At 47.9% G+C, this 19,896-nt stretch overlaps 1 protein-coding gene across 2 annotated transcripts in view; it reads right to left on the bottom strand.

Moving 5' to 3' along the window:
* The window catches only part of CCNB1IP1 (cyclin B1 interacting protein 1), a 160,474-nt gene that overhangs the window by 59,158 nt on the left and 81,420 nt on the right, over window positions 1-19,896 (bottom strand). For both annotated transcript variants that reach the window (XM_068136437.2, XM_068136431.2), the window contains exon 3: window positions 12,896-13,003. In XM_068136437.2, the coding sequence (XP_067992538.2) occupies window positions 12,896-13,003 (108 nt within the window). The remainder of the gene's footprint in view (window positions 1-12,895; window positions 13,004-19,896) is intronic.

The raw sequence follows: 19,896 nt of genomic DNA, 5'->3' as shown, positions 1-19,896 counted from the left end.
CAGCGAAGGAAATAACCCAAACCGACAAAACACCGACAGGGGGAGGGAAGCCCCAAGTCACCAGGCCGCGCACGAGGTACGACTCAGAAAACGATTAACTACACACAAGTTTGCACGAACCACAAACCAACACCAACTAGAAACACACAATAACACGTACACAGAAAAATAACCAGTGGAAATTTGACAAAGACAAGAATGGGAAAACACTCAAACTTCGATGCCGTGGAGAGCTCGAAGCACGCCTCACTCGCCCGAGGAACCGGAAGTCACCTTAAAACAGGAACAGGGCAAACCTTAAAACAGTCTTAATTATCAACACCCAGACAGAACAAACACAGACTTACACGAAAGGGAATAGCAGATCGAATAGATGCGCAAGATTGGAGGTCTCATCTCTTCAAAGCTGTTCCATGCGCGCTCGCTTTCGAAGTTAAGTAACTTTTCACAATTGTGTTTTGGTCGATACTGTATCTTTCTCTCGGTGTATGTACCTATTGGGGTGTCTTTAATAGTATTCTTGGCGTTGGTTTTTCATACCTGTGTACAGAATCGTCGGTATTTCTTATCGCGTATTCTGAGACCTAAGTGTAGTAGTAGTACTAGGCTACCGTGTCCGACCTTGTATTGGCTTGAGGCTTTGTTTTTTGTCTCAGCGGTTCTCCGATCGCGCTGCAATTACTTTCCGGTCTCTGTTTTTCATGGTTTTTTCACCCCATACTTCCTTGTTTTAAAATCTCAAAAAAAAAAAAAAAAAAAAAAAAAAAAAAACATTTCCCTCTGTTCTTATTCGTTTATTCGTTCTTATTTGTTCGTTCGTTCTTCGACCACGTTGTTTGTGATCACGTGAGCACGTTGTTAAAAAAATGTCTCATCTGACCCCTGAAGACCTATATTCGGTCATATTCTATAACACCTTTTTCTTCTTCTTCTACAAAAGGATGCTTTCGACTTGCTCACCAAATCTATTCATTCCCCAAAAAAAATCCATCTCTTATCACAGTGCATCTTTCATTCATTGCCTAAACTCTCCAGCACTCCATCCTCCCTCCAGCGTCCTCAAACGTATTTTTGACTCGAATGTCTCAAGAAACTCATTTTGCAATAAATGTTCGTTTCCCATTAATCGTACATTTTTCAAATTCCCATCACCCCTCCCCTCTAAATCTACCCCCTTGCCCCTCCCCTCCAAATCATCCCCATCACCCATCTCTTTCAAATCTTCCCCCTTGCCCGTCCCCTCCAAATCTTCCCAATCACCCATTCCTTTCAAATCTCCCCCCACACCCCTCCCTTCCGAGACTCTCCCTCGCTCCTCCCCTCCTAGACTCCCCTCTCACCCCTCCTCCTCAAAGCGTCCTCCCCGCTTCTTCCCCCTTCCAACTTTCACCTTCATCTCCCTCAACCTTCTGCCTCGCTCTTCCCCCTCGTCAATTAACACCTCACTGCGCCTCTCCCAATCACCATCAAACCTTTTGTCTGCCCCATTCTTCCCTTTCTCCAAGCTATTCTGTAATCTCCGACACACCTTCAACAGCTCTCCCTACCTCTTCCTCCTCTTCCACATCTTACCCTACATCTTACCCTTACCCTACCGCCCCCCCCCCCCGTTCTGTATCCGATGCCCCCCCCCCCCTGTTCTGTATCCGATGCTCCCCCTTCCTCTTCCTTAACAGTATGGACCTCAAACATCCGGGGCCTTCGCTCAAACTTGTCTGATCTCTCCATACAGGTTGCTTCTGACAAACCAGACGTGATCTGCTTAACAGAAACTTTCCTCCTTCATGACGTCTCTGATTCCTTGGTATCTCTCCCAGGTTACTCCCTCCTCCGGTATGATAGACCTGAGCCTCGTCCTGGAGGTGGGGTTGCTATCTTTATAAAAAACTCTCTTCCTCACTCGCCCTGCACTGCCCTCTCTCCACCTAACCCCCAGGAATACCTTTGGCTACGGCTTCCCCTTCGCTCCCACCTTTTGTTCATATGTGTGTTGTACCGTCCACCAAACAGTGATGACTCCATCTACATCTCGCTGTCTGAGAATATGGACCACCTTCTATCTACCCATCCCAACTCTCTCTTCCTCATATGTGGTGATTTCAACTGTCACCATGCCAGTTGGCTGGGTGTGGGTACCTCTCTCACCAGCCATGGCTCTTCAGCAAAGGACTTCTGTGACTCACTGGGACTGACACAATCTGTCAATTTCCCGACCCGGATTTCAGTCAACGGAGCATCTTCTCTTCTGGACTTGGTTATGACTAACTTCCCTGAAAATGTCTGCTGCTCTTCTTCTGCTCCAATCGGCTATTCTGATCATGTGCTTGTTAAAGTGGACATCTCTCTGACCATTCTCAGAGAGCCTCCTCAGCGTCGACGAGTCTGGCATTTCACTCAGGCCAACTGGCACGGTCTTCAAGCAGCCATCAATCATCTGGACTGGTCTCCCATCTCTACTGCCTCTGACATAAATTCTTCCTGGGAATTCTTCCAAAGCCAACTGCTCTCTCTCATGCACAGATTTATCCCATCTCGTCTTCTGTTGTCATACCCTTCCTCCCATCCATGGTACACGGAATCTTGTGGTGAGGCTATTGCCCAGAAACAACTTGCTTTCGTCTCCTGGAAAGCAGATCCAACGGAAGGAAATCTCATTTCCTTTCACAAAGCCCGAAACAAGTGTGTGTCCACCCTCAGGAGAGCCAGGAAACAATATCTCTCCGTTCTCAGGACCGAACTCTCTTATCTGTCTCCCTCTTCCAAATCCTGGTGGCGTCTGGTCAAATCTGTTTCTGGTGTTTGTTCCCCCTCCATCCCCTCCCTCACCTCAAATGGCCACACGGCTGACTCTGCACGTGAAAAAGCTGAATGCCTCAACTCTGTGTTTGCCTCTAAATCTTGTGTCCCAAACCCATCCCTCTCTGTACCCACCGTACCCAGTCGTACCCAGCTGCTCCTAGACTCTGTGTCCTTTCCTCCTGACGAGGTGGAAAAGTTTCTGTCAACCCTCGACACGGATTCTGCAACTGGACCTGACGGCATCAGCCCACGGGTCCTAAAACCCTGTTCTTCCCCTCTTTCACTCCCTCTCTCTGTTCTCTTCACCCTCTCTTTTGCTCAAGGTCATCTTCCATCTGCTTGGAAATCTGCCAACATCACCGCTTTGCACAAAAAAGGTGTAAAAACAGATCCCAACAACTACAGACCAATCAGCCTTCTCCCAATTATCAGCAAAGTCATGGAATCCATCATTGCTTCAGATATGAAATCTTTCCTCTTCTCCAATGGCTTGATCTCTGATCATCAATTTGGTTTCAGACCTGGACACTCTACTCTGGACATGCTGCTTCTGCTTTCTCAACAATGGATGGAGGTCCTCAATGCCAAACAGGAAATTAGAGCAGTCTCCCTTGACATATCACGTGCCTTCGATACGGTCTGGCACCCCGCTCTGCTCACCAAACTCTCCTCTTTTGGTATCCATGGAAATCTCCACGCATGGCTGGCGGACTTCCTCTCTAGTCGTAGTCAACGTGTGGCCCTGAATGCGTTTCTCTCATCTCCTCTTCCTGTTCAGGCTGGAGTTCCACAAGGCAGTGTTCTGGGCCCTGTGCTTTTTCTGGTCTTCATCAATGATCTCTCTGACTCTCTTGAAAATCCTCTGTATCTCTTTGCTGATGACTCTACTCTCTGTCGCTCCATTCTTCATCCCTCAGATCGGCAGTCTGCAGCCTCCTCACTCTCTGCAGACCTGGACAAAATCACAGACTGGGCAAACAAGTGGAACATGTCTTTCAATCCTGACAAATCTCACACTCTTATGATGTCTCTCCGAAAAGACTGACTGGACAACCCTCCCATCCACTTTCTGAATAATCCTCTCCAAGAAGTTCTGTCACTCAAGCTTTTGGGTCTCACTATCTGCCATGATCTTTCCTGGGAAAACCACATTTCAAATCTGGCCTCCAAAGCCAGTCGCCGACTGGGCATCCTCCGTCGTGCGAAGTCCTTCCTTGGCACACCTGAGCTCATCACCACATACAAGGCTGAATCCGCAGCTCAATGGAATACTGCTCTCCCCTCTGGGCTGGTGCTCCTGCCCCACACCTAGCTCGTCTTCACGCTGTTGAAACCAAAGCATTCAGAATCATTGGAATCTCCCGCGATGAAGCTAACTCCAAGGGCCTCTCACTCACTCACCGCAGGCAGGTTGGTGGTCTTTCCGTCTTCTACCGACTCCTCTCTGGCCTTGCCCCCCCAGCTCTCTCTGGGCTCTGTCCCGCAAATATTCCTACAGGTCGCACAAGATCTGCTTGCAACCCTCTTATGGTCAAACTGCCAAAATCAAGACTCTCTGCTCACCTTCACTCCTTCATTCCTCTTTTCTCCCACCTCTGGAACAAACTCCCTCACTCTCTTCAATCCCACTCCACCCTCCAGGTCTTTAAAACAGCTGTTCACCACCATCTCTTATCTTCCCCCATCCAAAACCTTGATCTTTTCTACCCCCGCTAATTTCACCCCAATTCCACTTTTTTGAAATACCAACTTCTGTCCTGGAAGTCCTTGGTGTCCTTGTGTTTTATACTTCTCCCTCCCCCCCCCCCCTTCCCACGCCTCCTCCCCCCAAGCCCTCTCCCTTCCACACATCTCCCTGCTCTCAAATGTTGTGTTTGTGTGCTTCCCCTTCTCTCCCCATCTTGTTTTCCGCTCCCTCTTTTTCTATATTTTGTTTGTCTGGTTGATTTGTTTGTGAAGTAAATGTTAGTTCTTTCACGAGCCTCGATTCAGTATACAAAAAAAAAAAAAAAAAAAAAAGCAGGCAGGAATGACTGGACGAAGGAGAAGGTCCAGGTGGGACAACAGGGCTGGAAGGTTCGGCAGGGCACAGCAAAGAGGTCCGCTCCAGGTCCACGCTCCGGGCTGGAAGCGAGCAGCCAGCCGCAGGCACACGTAGTCGTTTCACGCGGTAGGGTTTTTTGAAGCAGCTTGTCACAGAGCTCCGCGCAGCTTCGTCTCTCTCTGCCTTCTTCGTCCAACTCTCTTCCAACTCATCCAATTCACACCTTCTTCTTCCAACTCGTACCTTCTCCTTCCAACTCATCCAACTCCGTCAAAAGGCTTCGCGCTCCCGCTTATATTGGGTTTGTTGCAAAACAATGCGCGCTTCATGGAGCCACGCCCACGATGGTACCTCACCAGCCCTGGTTGGTCGGTAGGGGCTCGCTGAGTCCGCCTCGGGTGGTGCGTCGGCGTGCCACGCCCGTGATCTGGCGGCTCCTCCCCCTTCTTCTCCGAGATGGAGCACATGGGCAATGGCGTCTTGTGGGGAGATAGCAAACCACTCGCACCGCTTTTGAAGGGAATTTTGGACCTACTCTTATTTGATTAATGCAACGCAGATTTAACTACTGGGAACAGATCCTTAACTGAAACACATAATAATGAAATAACTACGAAGAGATCCTATGGTTCGCTACGTGTTGTTAATCGACTAACTAGGATGCGATCTTTAACAAGCCAATTGATGGGAATATTTACAGGGGGACATTTATAAGGGATACATTTACTAAAATTTACTAGTGAAGGTTCTAAAAACCGTAACACAGCACCCGTTTTTCCTCTCGGGTCGTCTCGACCCGAACTAACTTTACTTAATGTGACACAGGTGTAATAGCCCTCTACTATTAACCTTACCCTTGAGTGCGACAGTTTTAAAACAACTACGTATGTCCCGCCTGCTACGTTGCATCCTACCTAACAGACTCACACCCACAGGATAACCGAATCACGGAATGGTTTTCAAACTACACATATACGGTGGGGAGCATTATTTACAAAACACTAATTTGTATTTGTTACGTGGTCCCCTCGGTGACTACCTGGTCTCGGTGACCCCCGGACCGTGAGAGGACCTTCGCCAGAAAGTAGTATTATATATATGCGCTTTCGCAACGCAATCCCTATGAATTCCACCCAAGAGAAACTGATGTGCAATGATATATTTCCAGGGTAAGGATATCATACGATTTCAATGATACAATCACGGATATTCCCCGAGCAATCAACAACAAACAACCATCAACAATTCCCAATCCACAATCAATTCCCTATATGATTAAGATGGCCATCTTATATATGTGTGTCCACTTCTGTACTCACGACCCCCTTTTGGTCTCTGCCCCTCACAATGTCTCTGGGCCCCTCCTGACCGAGATGCTGGTCGGCGTCGCCGCACTCGGGCGGTTGAACGAACCCCGGGTGGACGTGTTTCCACCGGGCAGGTATCGTACCAGGCACCGCGGCTGCAGCCCCTCGTGGCCACGCGAAGCGGGTACGGTAAAACAAGCCAAAAGCCCCACGCCGCTTGCAAGGCGTGTTAGGCCCCAACGTGCGACCCGCACGCGTCTGTTTAGACGGTGCCGCGAACGGTGCCAGACGCGGGGTCGATGCACGGCCCCACGTCAACTTGACGTCTCCACCGGGCAGGTACACGTCCCGGTAACTCCTCTCGCCAGACGGGCTTCGGAACGCCGCTTTTCCACGCAGCGCAAGGTCGATCCCACCTCGTCGGAGCGGGGCGAGGAAGAAGAATACCCGTCGCTTTTCTTCCTCGTGTCTTTTCTCTTCCGTTTCCGGTCACTTCCGTTTCCGGACACTTTTCAGAAGGGCTCCTGACCCTCCAACCACAACAACCCTTAATCTATTACACATGGATAAGCAAAGACCTGAATGGTAATTCACATACATTCACATAAATATGTAACATATTTCCACGGCAAACCCAGGACCTGTCATTTTGGGAGACAAAGGGGAAAAATCTGCAAAAGAGGGAGAGCATGCACTGCACTGCACCGATACACCATACTCAAGTGCCCAGGTATGCACAATTGATATTGCAGTGCACCCCCGAGCACAAGAGCACCACAAAGCACCAAAGCACCATCAGCACCAGAAAAACACCAAAGCACCATCCAGTGCTCATTGCACACATTTCAAATAAAAACAACAAACTGTTGACCGGGTTCTTCTTTCTGCTCCTGCTCTGCTGGCCAATGTTTCTTCCAGATGTTGTCCTTCTTGATCTTGTGGCTTCCTGCCTATTTGCAATAATAAAAAGGCACAAAACACGTCCATTTTTATTTACGGCCAACAGGGGCCAACTATGGGTGGTCCACCTGTATGGCAAAAATGGGGCCACCTCACCGTGGTCCACAAGCCAACTCTTCTCTGGCCATCATGGCCGGTCCCAGCAGAGGGGCCGGGCCCCAACACGTGGGGTCCATAAGGGTGTGGTGCTTAGCCACAGAAACGTGTGGTCCATATGGTGGTGCTAGGCCGCAAGTCGTGCGGTCCATAAGGTGGTGTACCGATCCAGGCAGGCTGTGCAGCGGCGGCTTGGGCACACAAATGCGGCTCCTGCACGCTTTCCCCTCAGTGCCCAGAGAGCAGGGTCCATAGGTGGGGAAGGAGGACAAAGCAAAGTTAGCGGGGTGCAAGGGCGCAAGGGTACACATCAATACAAGGCAATGCAGAGGTGAGGTGCGCATGGGAGCGAGCGGAGAAAGCTCGTCCCTATCGTACGTCACCCACCCTGTCACCTAATCTACCCTTGCCCCTTACCCCATATTTACAACAATTTACACATTTACAAATTCAGTCTCTACTGTCTCGTCTTCCCCATATCTCCCCTAATACCAAATTGGTTACCAATCCCTCTAATCCAAATTTGCCATCAATCAATTCATCATCAATCCCTCATAAGGAGGAAGAGATGGAACAAACAAGCACAATGTCACCCCCACGTCATGATGCGTCTCACCATTCCAACACATTTGCACAAAAAAAAACATGGTGTGGAGTCTTGTCATCACCTCAGGTGAGTGGCTGCAGATGGTGCGAAGGGATTTCCATCCTAACTATCCTCTAAATGACTTTAACATTTTTACTCTACCCGGGGTCTTTCCCTGCCAAACCATTGGCCACTTTACTCTATGCGGTTCTAAAAACCGAACTCCCATTGACCAAACTGTGGTGCTCACCAATTAAGGGTCTCACTCCCCAGATTCAACTCCCTGTGCCTTCGCACAATTTCCGGGCTGGGTAGTGTGGCTCACCAGCAGGTCTACTCACCTGCACCCCTCCGCCACTGTAGTTGCCTCTGAGCTTACCTGCTCCTTACCCTAACCTATCTACCTGGGGAAGGCCCTCTGGCGCTCTCCCCACTCGGTGCCCTCTCTGGCACTGGGCTACCCGGGTCCGTCCTCCGGATCCTCGGGCCCCACTGAACAACTCTACTGGCTCCCAGAGCCCACCTGCGGCCTCACCTGGCCGACATCCTGACAGTGGCGGAGTGCCCATTCAACTACACTCACTAACAGGCCACACGCCCAGCCATTTCCACTTCACTAATGCACCCATCCAAACACCATTCTACCACATGCACCACAGATGCCAATATCCACCACAATTTACCTATACCCTCTACCTACTCTTAAACTACCCTCCCCGGGTATTCGTGAAAGGGGTCCATCTTCCCCATCCACTCCTTTCGCACCAACCACTCCACTCCACATATTCCACACTACTCACTCCACACCATCCATTCCATCTATTCCATTCTCCATATATTCCATACCATTTATTCCCTGCAACCATTCTCCATACACCTGTACTTCACTTCCACACCTGTGCTCACACACACCTGGTGGCTCTTGCACCCATCTTCCCTCCAGGACCATTCATTCAATACTACGCACTCAACTCACAATTGCACTTTTCACCATACGCTGCTCAATCACCTCCTTCACACACACTGCATCGTCTAAGCTGACTACCCCCCTTCTGAAACTCGCGCTTCCCAGTCGCCCCTTATACTATTGCGCTCCCTCGTCGTTATAATCCAACTAATCTATTGTACGTCCCCTACTACAGGTACATGTCGCTACTTAACTCTACAGTTACCTATGGTCAGCTATTTCCCTATACAATTATCCAAACCCTCCCTGGCTTGGTTTACACCGCCAAAACCCCATAATCTATAGCTCATGTGCCCGGGTGGATGGGAGGGATGGTGGATTTACCATCCCTCTACATCGGGCATCTCTCACTACCAATTTTGCCCATCCAATTTTTGCCAATCAAAATTTGCCAATCATTACTGCCAATCATTTTTACCCATCAAATTTGCCAATCATTACTGCCAATCCTATTCACTATTCCCAATTTCGAATCAAAACACTATTATCATCACAGTCCATTAAACTTGAGCCTCTCGGTACGTCATGACATTTTCCAAGCTCGGCTTCGCAAAGCCGAGCAATGCATACGGGTGGTTTGGTCGCCTGCAGGTTGGGTCCGTCCGGCATTTGGTTCAGGGGAGGAGGTTTGGTTGGGCCAAGGTTTAAAGCATCATCCCTACGCGGGGCCTTTCGGTCTCCTGTGCGGTGGGCCAACCTTGCCCGGGTGGAACGCCGCAACCACAAGGGGGCGCCGTTCTGATCCCTCCTATCTTCCCTCGAACCGGGCCAGTCGCCTTGCCCGGAAAAGCCCGGACTCGACTGTGCGGGGCGGGGCCCGGTCCGGATCGTGCGCGGCGCTCCGAACAGGCGCCACGCGGCACCGATCCCCGCCGGCTCCCGCAATACCCACAGCCCGGCACGGACCGAGAGCTCGCGTCGGTTAAACGTCGGTCTAACCGCTATCCCGTTTGTTGTTATCCCGGTCTAATTGTGAAAGATGATGGGAATAGAGCCTGTGATTGATGCTGTGAAGGGGAACAGGTTGAGATGGTTTGGTCATGTGTTGAGGAAGAATGAAAGTGACTGGTTGAGAAGAGTGATGGAAATGAATGTAGAAGGAAGTAGAGGACGGGGAAGACCGAGAAAGACTTGGCTAAAGATGGTGGAAGAAGAAATGCAGGCAAGGGGGTTAACAAGGAGAGATGCAGAAAATAGGGCAAAATGGAGAAGATTGTCATGGGGACCGCAAGGCTAACCCCCGCTCTAGTCGGGAAAACGGCCTTTAAAATGCATGTTGTTGTTGTTGTTGTTGTTGTTGTAACCGCTATCCCGTTTAACGTCGACGCTTCCCGTACATGCTCACACCACTCGTTCCTTTTCCTCCTCACACATCCAGGTGTCTCCATACACTTCGTTATTGCACTTGCTCATGCGTTCTCTTTCGCTCCATACTCAGGTCTACTCATAACGCTCACCACACACTCTCGCGCACATTCTTGCGCATCCTTTCCACCATTCGCACACCCTGTTACACACCACTCCTCTCGCGCACACTCTATAACACACCTTGGCGCACACTAGTCGTTCGCACACTTCTCGCGTGCACTCTCCCCCGTTACGTACTCCGTAACCACCACGGGCGTGCACTCTTCCGTTACATCCCCTGTAACACTCCCCATCATGCGCTCCACCACCAACTCACTCTCCGTGTCACACTCCGTACACTCTGTTTCACACATACCCTCCGACAGGCATTCTCGCTCGTACTCGGTTTTACTTCCACACTTTGTAACACACTCACTCTTCGACGCACACTTTTTCCTCACAAGCGCGCCAATTCCACTCACCCCACTCACAAGGGACCCTCCATCAACGCCCGGGTGCCGTCGCAACCCCAAGCGCACGAAAATTCTTTTTGCACCAATCATCCTCTTGCAAAATCTCCCCGCACAATATACAGCACGACTCACCTGGGCGCTTCTTCTCCTTCACTCCAACACCACCTGCAAACTTTCATTGGTGTTAATAAGCACAGCATCATGATGCGAATCCAGACTTTGTGCATTTTCCATTTCTCCCTGCCGCGAGTGCTTTTCTACATCTGCGGTCTCTCCAATTCCAATTTCCACTACTGCTTCGATTGATTCGGACTTAATTTCTTTTTTCTTTCCGTCGAGGACCGCTAGTCCAGATAAAATTTTCTCTCCTACCTCGGCGGTCGCCGGCTTCCCCATACCCCGGGTCGCGATTTCTACCCCGGTCGTCCAGTTACCTGCGCTTTGCCCCACCTCGCTCAATCCGCGCTCCTCGAGTCGCGTTACCTCGTCGCGTACCCTTGGGACCTTCTCGCCCAACCCATACCCTGATGTTATGGCTACAAGTACTTGCGCCAAAAAGCTCTGCAGGTCCACAACCCCTACTTGCGCAGCAGGCGTGGCCCTCGTCGCCACGTGCGAGGCGCCGCCATCTTGTGCTGCTGCAACCTCGTGCAAGGCGCCGCCATCTTGTGCGCCTGCAACCCCCGCTACCGCACCCTCATTGCTCTCCTCCTCCAATTCCTCCCTGGGGTCCTGGATTGCCTCTAACTCCTCTTCTACCTCCCCTACCGGCATCCGATCGCCTTGATCATCCATGGCACGATTTAATTTGGATGTTATGCAAATTTTCGGCCGCTCGTAAATTTTGACCAAATTTTTAGATGTTTTAAAAATTTGGTTCGGGCCTCAAATCCCACTCCTGACACCAATTGTTACGGATCTCAGAGACGGCACTCCCCTTAGCAAGGGGGGTTAATCCCCTTGGCCTGTTAAGCCGGCCGTCTCTGGTCCTGGTACTCGTAACGCTCTTTTGCGGGGTGGGATTGATCAGGGTTATTGGTCCAGGTGTTCTCCCGAATACCTTTACCAATCCCTCCGCAAAACAGGGAGACAAGTACCGCTCGAACCACGGACAAGATGGTATTTGCCGAGCGGTTTAGGAATCCGCGGTTCGAGCCGTTATCAAGCGACTAAACCTGATTCCGAGCGTTGTCCTAATCGTGCCACAGGTACTCAATTGAAAGAAGGGACTAAAGCGATCAGATGAGAATGAAACCAAAGAATGAGAAGGAACAGGTGGAATTTATTAATTATATACAAAACCAAAGAAAAGGAGGAACGCAAGTAATATACAGAAGAAAAAGCAGCTACACAGGGCAAACCTTAAAACAGTCTTAATTATCAACGCCCAGGCAGAACAAACACAGACTTACATGAAAGGGAATAGCAGGCAGGAATGACTGGACGAAGGAGAAGGTCCAGGTGGGACAACAGGGCTGGAAGGTTCGGCAGGGCACAGCAAAGTGGTCCGCTCCAGGTCCACGCTCCGGGCTGGAAGCGAGCAGCCAGCAGCAGGTACACGTAGTCGTTTCACGTGGTAGAGCTTTTTGAAGCAGCTTGTCACAGAGCTCCGCGCAGCTTCGTCTCTCTCTGCCTTCTTCGTCCAACTCTCTTCCAACTCATCCAACTCATACCTTCTCCTTCCAACTCATCCAACTCGTACCTTCTCCTTCCAACTCATCCAACTTATCCAACTCCGTCAAAAGGCTTCGCGCTCCCACTTATATTGGGTTTGTTGCAAATCAATGCGCACTTCATGGAGCCACGCCCACGATGGTACCTCGCCAGCTCCTGGTGGGTCGGTAGGGGCTCGCTGACTCCGCCTCGGATGGTGCGTCGGCGTGCCACGCCCGTGATCTGGCGGCTCCTCCCCCTTCTTCTCCGAGATGGAGCACATGGGCAATGGCGTCTTGTGGGGAGATAGCAAACCACTCGCACCGCTTTTGAAGGGAATTTTGGGCCTACTCTTATTTGATTAATGCAACGCAGATTCAACTACTGGGAACAGATCCTTAACTGAAACACATAATAATGAAATAACTACGAAGAGGTCCTATGGTTCGCTACGTGTTGTTCATGGACTAACTAGGGTGCGATCTTTAACAAGCCAATTGATGGGAATATTTACAGGGGGACATTTATAAGGGATACATTTACTAAAATTTACTAGTGAAGGTTCTAAAAACCGTAACAATATACATAGATATATGGCAGACCAAAAGTCAAAGGTAGCTTTATTCTTATCAGAGGCACTATAATGATTCTTGATTTCAATACCTCTGTTGTTCGTGTCTCCAACTGTTGCTCAAACTGATTCTCCACAAGGGAGATACGGTTGTGTGCCTTTCTCAACAAATGATCCTGGGACATTCGTTCCTGGTGAATCTGCATAACACAAGAGAAGGTTTGAAGTAGTACAACATCGGTATAAAAGTACCATTGGTAAGCTTGACACTTTGTGTAATGAAAAGATGTGCAAATTCCCAAATAGCAACACAAAATACGTTATTCATTTGTGATAAAGGCCAGATGCATCTATTTGTGTGCAGCGACTGGCTGCTGGTTGTATCAATGAGCAGGGGCATGGCTGCATTGCTGCTGCAGTGCCCCCTTAAGTGAGGGCAAGAGTTTCGTCAGTATCAGAGGTAACTCACATAATGTTCATCGGAAAGCACCTTGGGCTCTTTATATATACATATATTTATATATATATATATATATATATATATATATATATATATATATATATACACATACAGTCACGTGAAAAAGTAAGTACACCCCATGTAAAGTTTTGACTTTTTCAACATATTTCAACATACAGCTATTTGATCTTCATTTCAACAATATTGATAGATAAAGAGATATAATATAACAAATATCATGAAATATTTACATTTTGTCATCCATTGTATAATATAAATAAACATAAATGCAAATTTCGCATGTGGAAAAAGTAAGTACACCATTGGCTCTAATAGGTGGTATTGCCCCCTTTGGCAGAAACAACCTCAAGTAGGCGTTTCTTATAACTGTCTACCAGTCGCTGACATCGACTGGGAGAAATTTTTGCCCACTCCTCCATGCAGAATTCTTTCAGCTGTGCGATGTTTGAGGGGTTTCTTGCATGCACAGCTCGTTTCAAATCCCCCCACAACATCTCGATGGGATTTAGATCCAGGCTTTGACTCGGCCATTCCAGAACCTACCATTTCTTTCTTTTCAGCCATTCCTTGGTGGATTTACTGGTATGTTTAGGGTCATCGTCATGTTGCAAGGTCCACCTTCGGTTGAGCTTCAACTTTCCGACAGATGGCCTCACATTATCCTCAAGCACCCTCTGGTACAATGAAGAATTCATAGTGGATTCTATGATGGTGAGCTGCCCAGGCCCTGATGCAGCAAAGCTGCCCCAAACCATAATATTTCCACCACCATGCTTTACAGTTGGTATCAGGTTCTTGTGGTCAAATGCTGTCTTTGGTTTTTGCCAAACATGTCTTCTAGTACTGTGGCCAAATAGCTCTCCCTTTCACTCATCGGTCCAGAGCACATTGTTCCAGAAGTGCTGGTCTTTGCCTAGGTGTTCATTGGCAAACTTTAGACTTGCCCTGATGTTCTTTCTGGAGAGCAAAGGCTTCCTCCTGGCACACCTCCCAAGTAGATCAAATTTGTGCAGCCTCTTTCTAATGGTAGACTCGTGCACTTTGACATCAACAGTGGCAAGAGCTACCTGTAGGTCCCGTGATGACATTCCGGGGTTCTTCGAGACTTCTTTCAGCATCTTGCTGTCTGCTCTCGGGCTGAACTTGCTGGGGCGGCCTGGCCTGAACAAGTTGGCAGTTGTTTGGAATCTTCTCCACTTGTAGTTGATCTTCCGAACAGTCGAATGATTGATTTCAATTTGTTTGGAGATCTTTTTAAATCCCTTCCCAGACTCGTAGGTATCTATAACCTTCTTTCTAAAGGCCTCAGAGAGCTCTTTTGATCTAGGCATGGTGATGCCGCACACTTCAACAACAAAGAGCAAACCAAACTAAATGTCTGAAGTTTAAATAAGACAGGTTCCTCCAAGATCCTCTCTAACGATGTTCTAATCATTTGCACCTCAGCTGGTGCACCTGATTCTAATTTTAGGTATTTGAAGTCGTGATAAATGTAGGGTGTACTTACTTTTTCCACATACGAAATTTGCATTTATGTTTATTTAAATTATACAATGGACTACAAAATGTAAATGTTTCATGATATTTGTTATATTATATCACCTTTATCTATCAATATTGTTGAAATGAAGATCAAATAGGTGTACGTTGAAATATGTTGAAAAAGTAAAAACTTTACATGGGGTGTACTTACTTTTTCACGTGACTGTATAGACTGTATGTAGGAAGAGCTGAATGAAAGTGATGTTGACGCAGCAATAAAGCAGAGGGAGTTGGCATAAAAGGTAAGATGGATAAATAGGGAAGGAATGAACACACAGACAAGCTAACAAGTTGGGGGCATAGATTTAACAAAGGACCTAAGTGGACCAAGTATACATAAAGAAGATATAAACAGAAAGGAAAAGCTGACAAACAAGGTAAAGAAAACGGAAGGGTAGGGATTGACCCTAACGGCAAGGTCGAAGCAGGGCCGGATTTAATGGCAGGTGACCACCTGGGGCACCGGTCTCGGGAGGCTTGAGGTGGTGGAGATGATGCAGACAAGGAGGATGTGGGGGAGTATTGTGGTCAAGGCAGGGCAGGAGCTTGGTGGTATCGGACCTCTCACCATTTATAAAGGGAAAAATGAAGAGAGCAACAACAATCTAACGACTCAATTTCATTAGGGAGATGGAGGTGGGAGGAGGCGAAGTGGGGATGAGAAAAGTGTGGCACATACAGGGTGGCACGTACATCAAGGTGTTAAAATAAAAATTAAAACTGTTTTTGGGGAGTGGTCGAAGGCATTTTTGGGATGAAGAATACACATCATCCACACACTATCCCTTGACAATACCCTCTCATAGACATCACACTCAACTCACATGTAAACAATCATCCATGCTTATCCAAGTTACAAGTCCTGCCAGAATCCCAACATCCTTCTGTCTCCAATACTTCTAGGTACCGATCTAATTCCAATTTAAACTAATCTACTGTTTCTGCTGCCACTACCTTTCCAGGAAGACCATTCCATGCTTTAAGTACTCTGAGTGAAAGACCCTTACCTTATAACTGTCTTAACTCTCCTCTTCCTTACTCTCAGGCTATTTCCCCTGGTCTTACCAATGTCACCTCAATACCCAATCACCACTGCCTGTCCTCACTACTTACTGCCTATCCTTGCTATCACCTCACCACTGCATGTCCTCGCTAGCCCTTAAACACTGCTTCCACTCACTGCCTCCTCACCACTGCCTGCACTCGCTGCCCCTCACCACTGCTTTCACTACCACTCGTTGGGTATTCAAAAGTACATGTTTCGAACCCTCGCTCCCACCTCAATCACTGCCTACAGTGGTTGAGGCAGTTGAACAAACGGAGAGGTGGTGCCGAAGATTACCCTTGCCTGAGGTGTTATTTAATCTTAGGCCGGCCCTGGATAGGAGAGTCAATGAGAATAGAAAAGACCAGTAATGGGAATAGGGTACAACATGACATGGGTATGGCTTGTAAAGATAGTAGAACATGATTGGACAGATCAACGGAGGTGACTCCACAGTGGAGAGAAGTGGAGACAAAGGAGTGGAGGTGAACAGTTAGCTTAAATTTGGGAATTTCCGGTCCAAGGTGTGGGTTGATAGCTGCGAGAGAGCAGCCTGGTCAAGCTTGGAGTGGAAAAATATAGCTCAGATAGGTGGTGAGACTAGAAATTGAGCAATAGAAAACTGCTAGGCCACTAATATTTCTGGAGCAGGAGAGGATCACTCCTTGTATCTCAGCCTCCTGCTGAGTAACTCAACTGGCTTTCGGCTCTTAAATTGCACCACTTAGGGTGCCTTCACATACACGGATTATTCTTACGAGTCCTTACGGATCGCCAACTCGTAGTCAATCGCAAGCATCCGTAAATAACGGAAGATGATTTTTGACATGTCAAAAGTTGTTGCGAGTTGTGACGAGTTATCTACGGATACCAGCGAGTTATTTACGGATGCTTGTGATTGACTACGAGTTGGCGATCCGTAAGGACTCGTAAGAATAATCCGTGTATGTGAAGGTTGCATTAGTGGTGGAAAGTGAATCCTGAAGGAATAAACCCACATTCGATGTCTGTACTCCTTGACATTGTGGTTAAATGCCTTGAAATTGTTTAGTAGCTGCAAGCAGTCAAATAATAACCACAGTTATTTCCAAGGTATCTCCCTGCCCTGGAGGCCAGCTTGGATGTTTTAGGCCCAGAAAATACTATTTCAGATTGTTTCTCCAAAAAATGCAACTCTGGCAGAAGTTGATTGCATAAGTAAACTGCAGGGCCAGGTCTACACATTCTTTATGTAGAGACAGAGTAAGTGTATGGGACTTGCAAGCATTGAATAACATGTTCTATGTATTTAACTATCTTCGTATTCAACATTACTAGGTCAAGCTTAAAGAGTGAAATCTGTCTTGAGAACTGGGTTGGTGAGCTCACTGACCCAGTGAGACTTGCTTCTTCTTAGAAGGATTTTGCTGCAATGCCATACCTAGAAGCACCATGACCCATACCCAATCAGCCTAGTGGCAGTTATAGTCATCACAAAGGATGAGCAAATAGAAAGTCCATATCAGCAGAGACTGCTTCATTGATGGTATCACTGTCGCTTAGGGGGCGGGGGGTGATAGAGCACACAAAAAGAAGAGGTTGGTGCAGAGGGGAAGATGCATCCAGATATACTAGATGGTATTGGGAAGGAAAAGAGGTACATAGACTGAAGCGACAAGTATTGCGACCATAAAAGTGACATCTCCTCTAGTGTGTAGAACAGGCCAGTCAAGGCGATTGGAAGAGTATTCATGAGGAAAAGTCTAGCAAATTGCTTGAATGTTTCAGAAAGGCACACAATGTCATATGACGATGACGGGACCTGGTGGGAGAGGTCACAATGTATCTGAGGGAGCGGATGATAGAATCCAAGGTAGACAATGTCAAAGTACAATGAGATGGTAGAGTATTGGACAAGGAAGCTGGAGGGAGAGAAAGTGTAAGGGGAGACAGATGCATAGCAGGAAGGAATGGTTGGGGATAGGAGGCATGACATGGTACTCAGCTACAAAATATGTGCTCACACCTCAAGGCGAGGGTTTAAGGGATTGTTGTTGGATGCAAGCAGCATCATACAAATGCTTGAATATCAGGTTAGGAAGCAGGGTGGGAAAAAGTACAATAGGTATGAATGCAATGACAGACAAGGTAGAGTGGTGGAGAAGTGACATCCTGGAAGTGGGGAGGGGAATGTGCAAGTCTGGAGGGGGGGAGTGAGGAGACATAAAAGGAGGTAGAAACCAGAAAGGGGGGAAGATGAGGAAGGTGGAGGCCTGAAAAGGACTGCGGACACAGGGAGAGGGTGTCAGCATGAACCGAGAAAGAAAAATCTGGCAGAGAGTAGGCAGAATACATCCATACACTGGTGCAGCAAGGATAAAGCCACGCCACAAACACAAAAGAAAAGAAAGGATGACAGGAACAGTCCAACAGCTTACAGTTAGGTCGAGAATAAATCTCAAGTCGACAGCACAAATAGTTTAGTGGGAAGACAGAGGTATCGTGCACCCCCCGGAAATCAACTTCTAATCGACGTCTCTAGATCAGAAAAAATGCGTAGAAAACGATGAGCTATGTTAACAAATTGTAAAAATGTCCCATGTATCATTTTTATGCAAATTAGGCCACCATTACCTATATCTCAGCCATTACTGCAGATAACTGAACAAATAAGGTGTCTAGACCCATGTTTTGAGGGTCAAAGATTATAATAAAACTATTCTTGAAGTGACCACATGTGTCCGTGGCATAATAGTATGCAAATTAGTGCCGCCATTACCGAAAAATCTTTTTTTGCCATATCTCGGCCAATATTGCACATAACTGCACAAGTAAGGTGTCTAGACCCATGTTTTAAGGGTCAAGGATCATTAACGGACCATTCCTGAAGTAACTATGTGTGTCCTTGGCATGTAAACATGTAAATTCTAAAGTTCCGGCATTACCAAAAATTTGATTTTTCGCTGTATCTTAGCCAATATTGTAGATAAGTTAAGAGGGGTTTCTCAGGGCAATGATTTCACAAATGGTGTTATTTTTGTGATCACAGGTCCACTATCAGATCAATCAATCATCGTCGCTTTCAATGAAATCATCAAGCCAAACTCGTCCTCTTCTTCCTCCTCCTCTTCTTCACGATCTTCAGTGTCCAGAAGATCAACCAGCGAGGTTGGTAGGACAGGACCGCAGGACCACACTGGTTCCAACACGCCTTTGGCAGTCCTCATCCATCCCTGCCCCTCGTCATAGGGTTTTGGCTTTTCTACAATGGGTTCGTCAGCTCGCTTGTACAAGGCAACGCGGTGGTTCACACGCTGGATGTGCGGCTTCAGAGCGGACTGGCAAGGAGGAAGGCGAGTCAGGTCGACTTTAGACTTGGAAGTGAGTTTCTTGTCCTCCCCCACCATTTTACACAGCAGCGTGGTACGGATGATGTCCACCGAAGACTCTCGACTCTGTCCGTACATCAGGCAGGTGAACTGTTCCAACTGCTTCAGCACCTGTGGCTTGATGTTCCAGTCATCACCGAGTTGCCTGAAGGCCTTGTGAAACCTGGGGTTCTTCTCCAGCTTTTTCAGGGGCCCCACCTTCCCCTTGCCTTTGAAGGAACTGGTGCAGTCCTCTCCACTGAATACACAGAACCCAAGAATAGTGCCGCAGTAGTCTTCTCCCAGGGATTCTGCAAGCTCAGAGAGGTTGAGTAGTTGTCGATGTTTCCCTGACCCCGTATCCAGGTATACAGTCAGCTTGATGGCGTGAGCGTGGTAGAGAAGAATCACAAAGATATCTGTGTCAGGGGTTCTGACCACAGCGTTCTTGTATCCGAGGGCGGCGGCGTGATGGAGGTACAGTACCACCCTAGTATCAGTCTCTTCCTGGCTGCTGTAGATTGTGGCGAGCTCACGCACCTCGACCTGAAACACAAAGAGGCATTGGACTTTGAAAATTGAGGTAGAAAGCTGTACACGAGCCAGAATGAAATCGCATCAACTTTGTCGTGATCAACCTTCGTGAATGAGACATGGTTCTTGATTGGGTCATTCTGT

Source organism: Myxine glutinosa, chromosome 1 (genome assembly GCF_964187855.1).
Source record: "Myxine glutinosa chromosome 1, kmMyxGlut1.1, whole genome shotgun sequence".
In the NCBI taxonomy this organism is placed as follows: domain Eukaryota; kingdom Metazoa; phylum Chordata; class Myxini; order Myxiniformes; family Myxinidae; genus Myxine; species Myxine glutinosa.
This window is presented reverse-complemented; position numbering and strand designations above follow the sequence as displayed.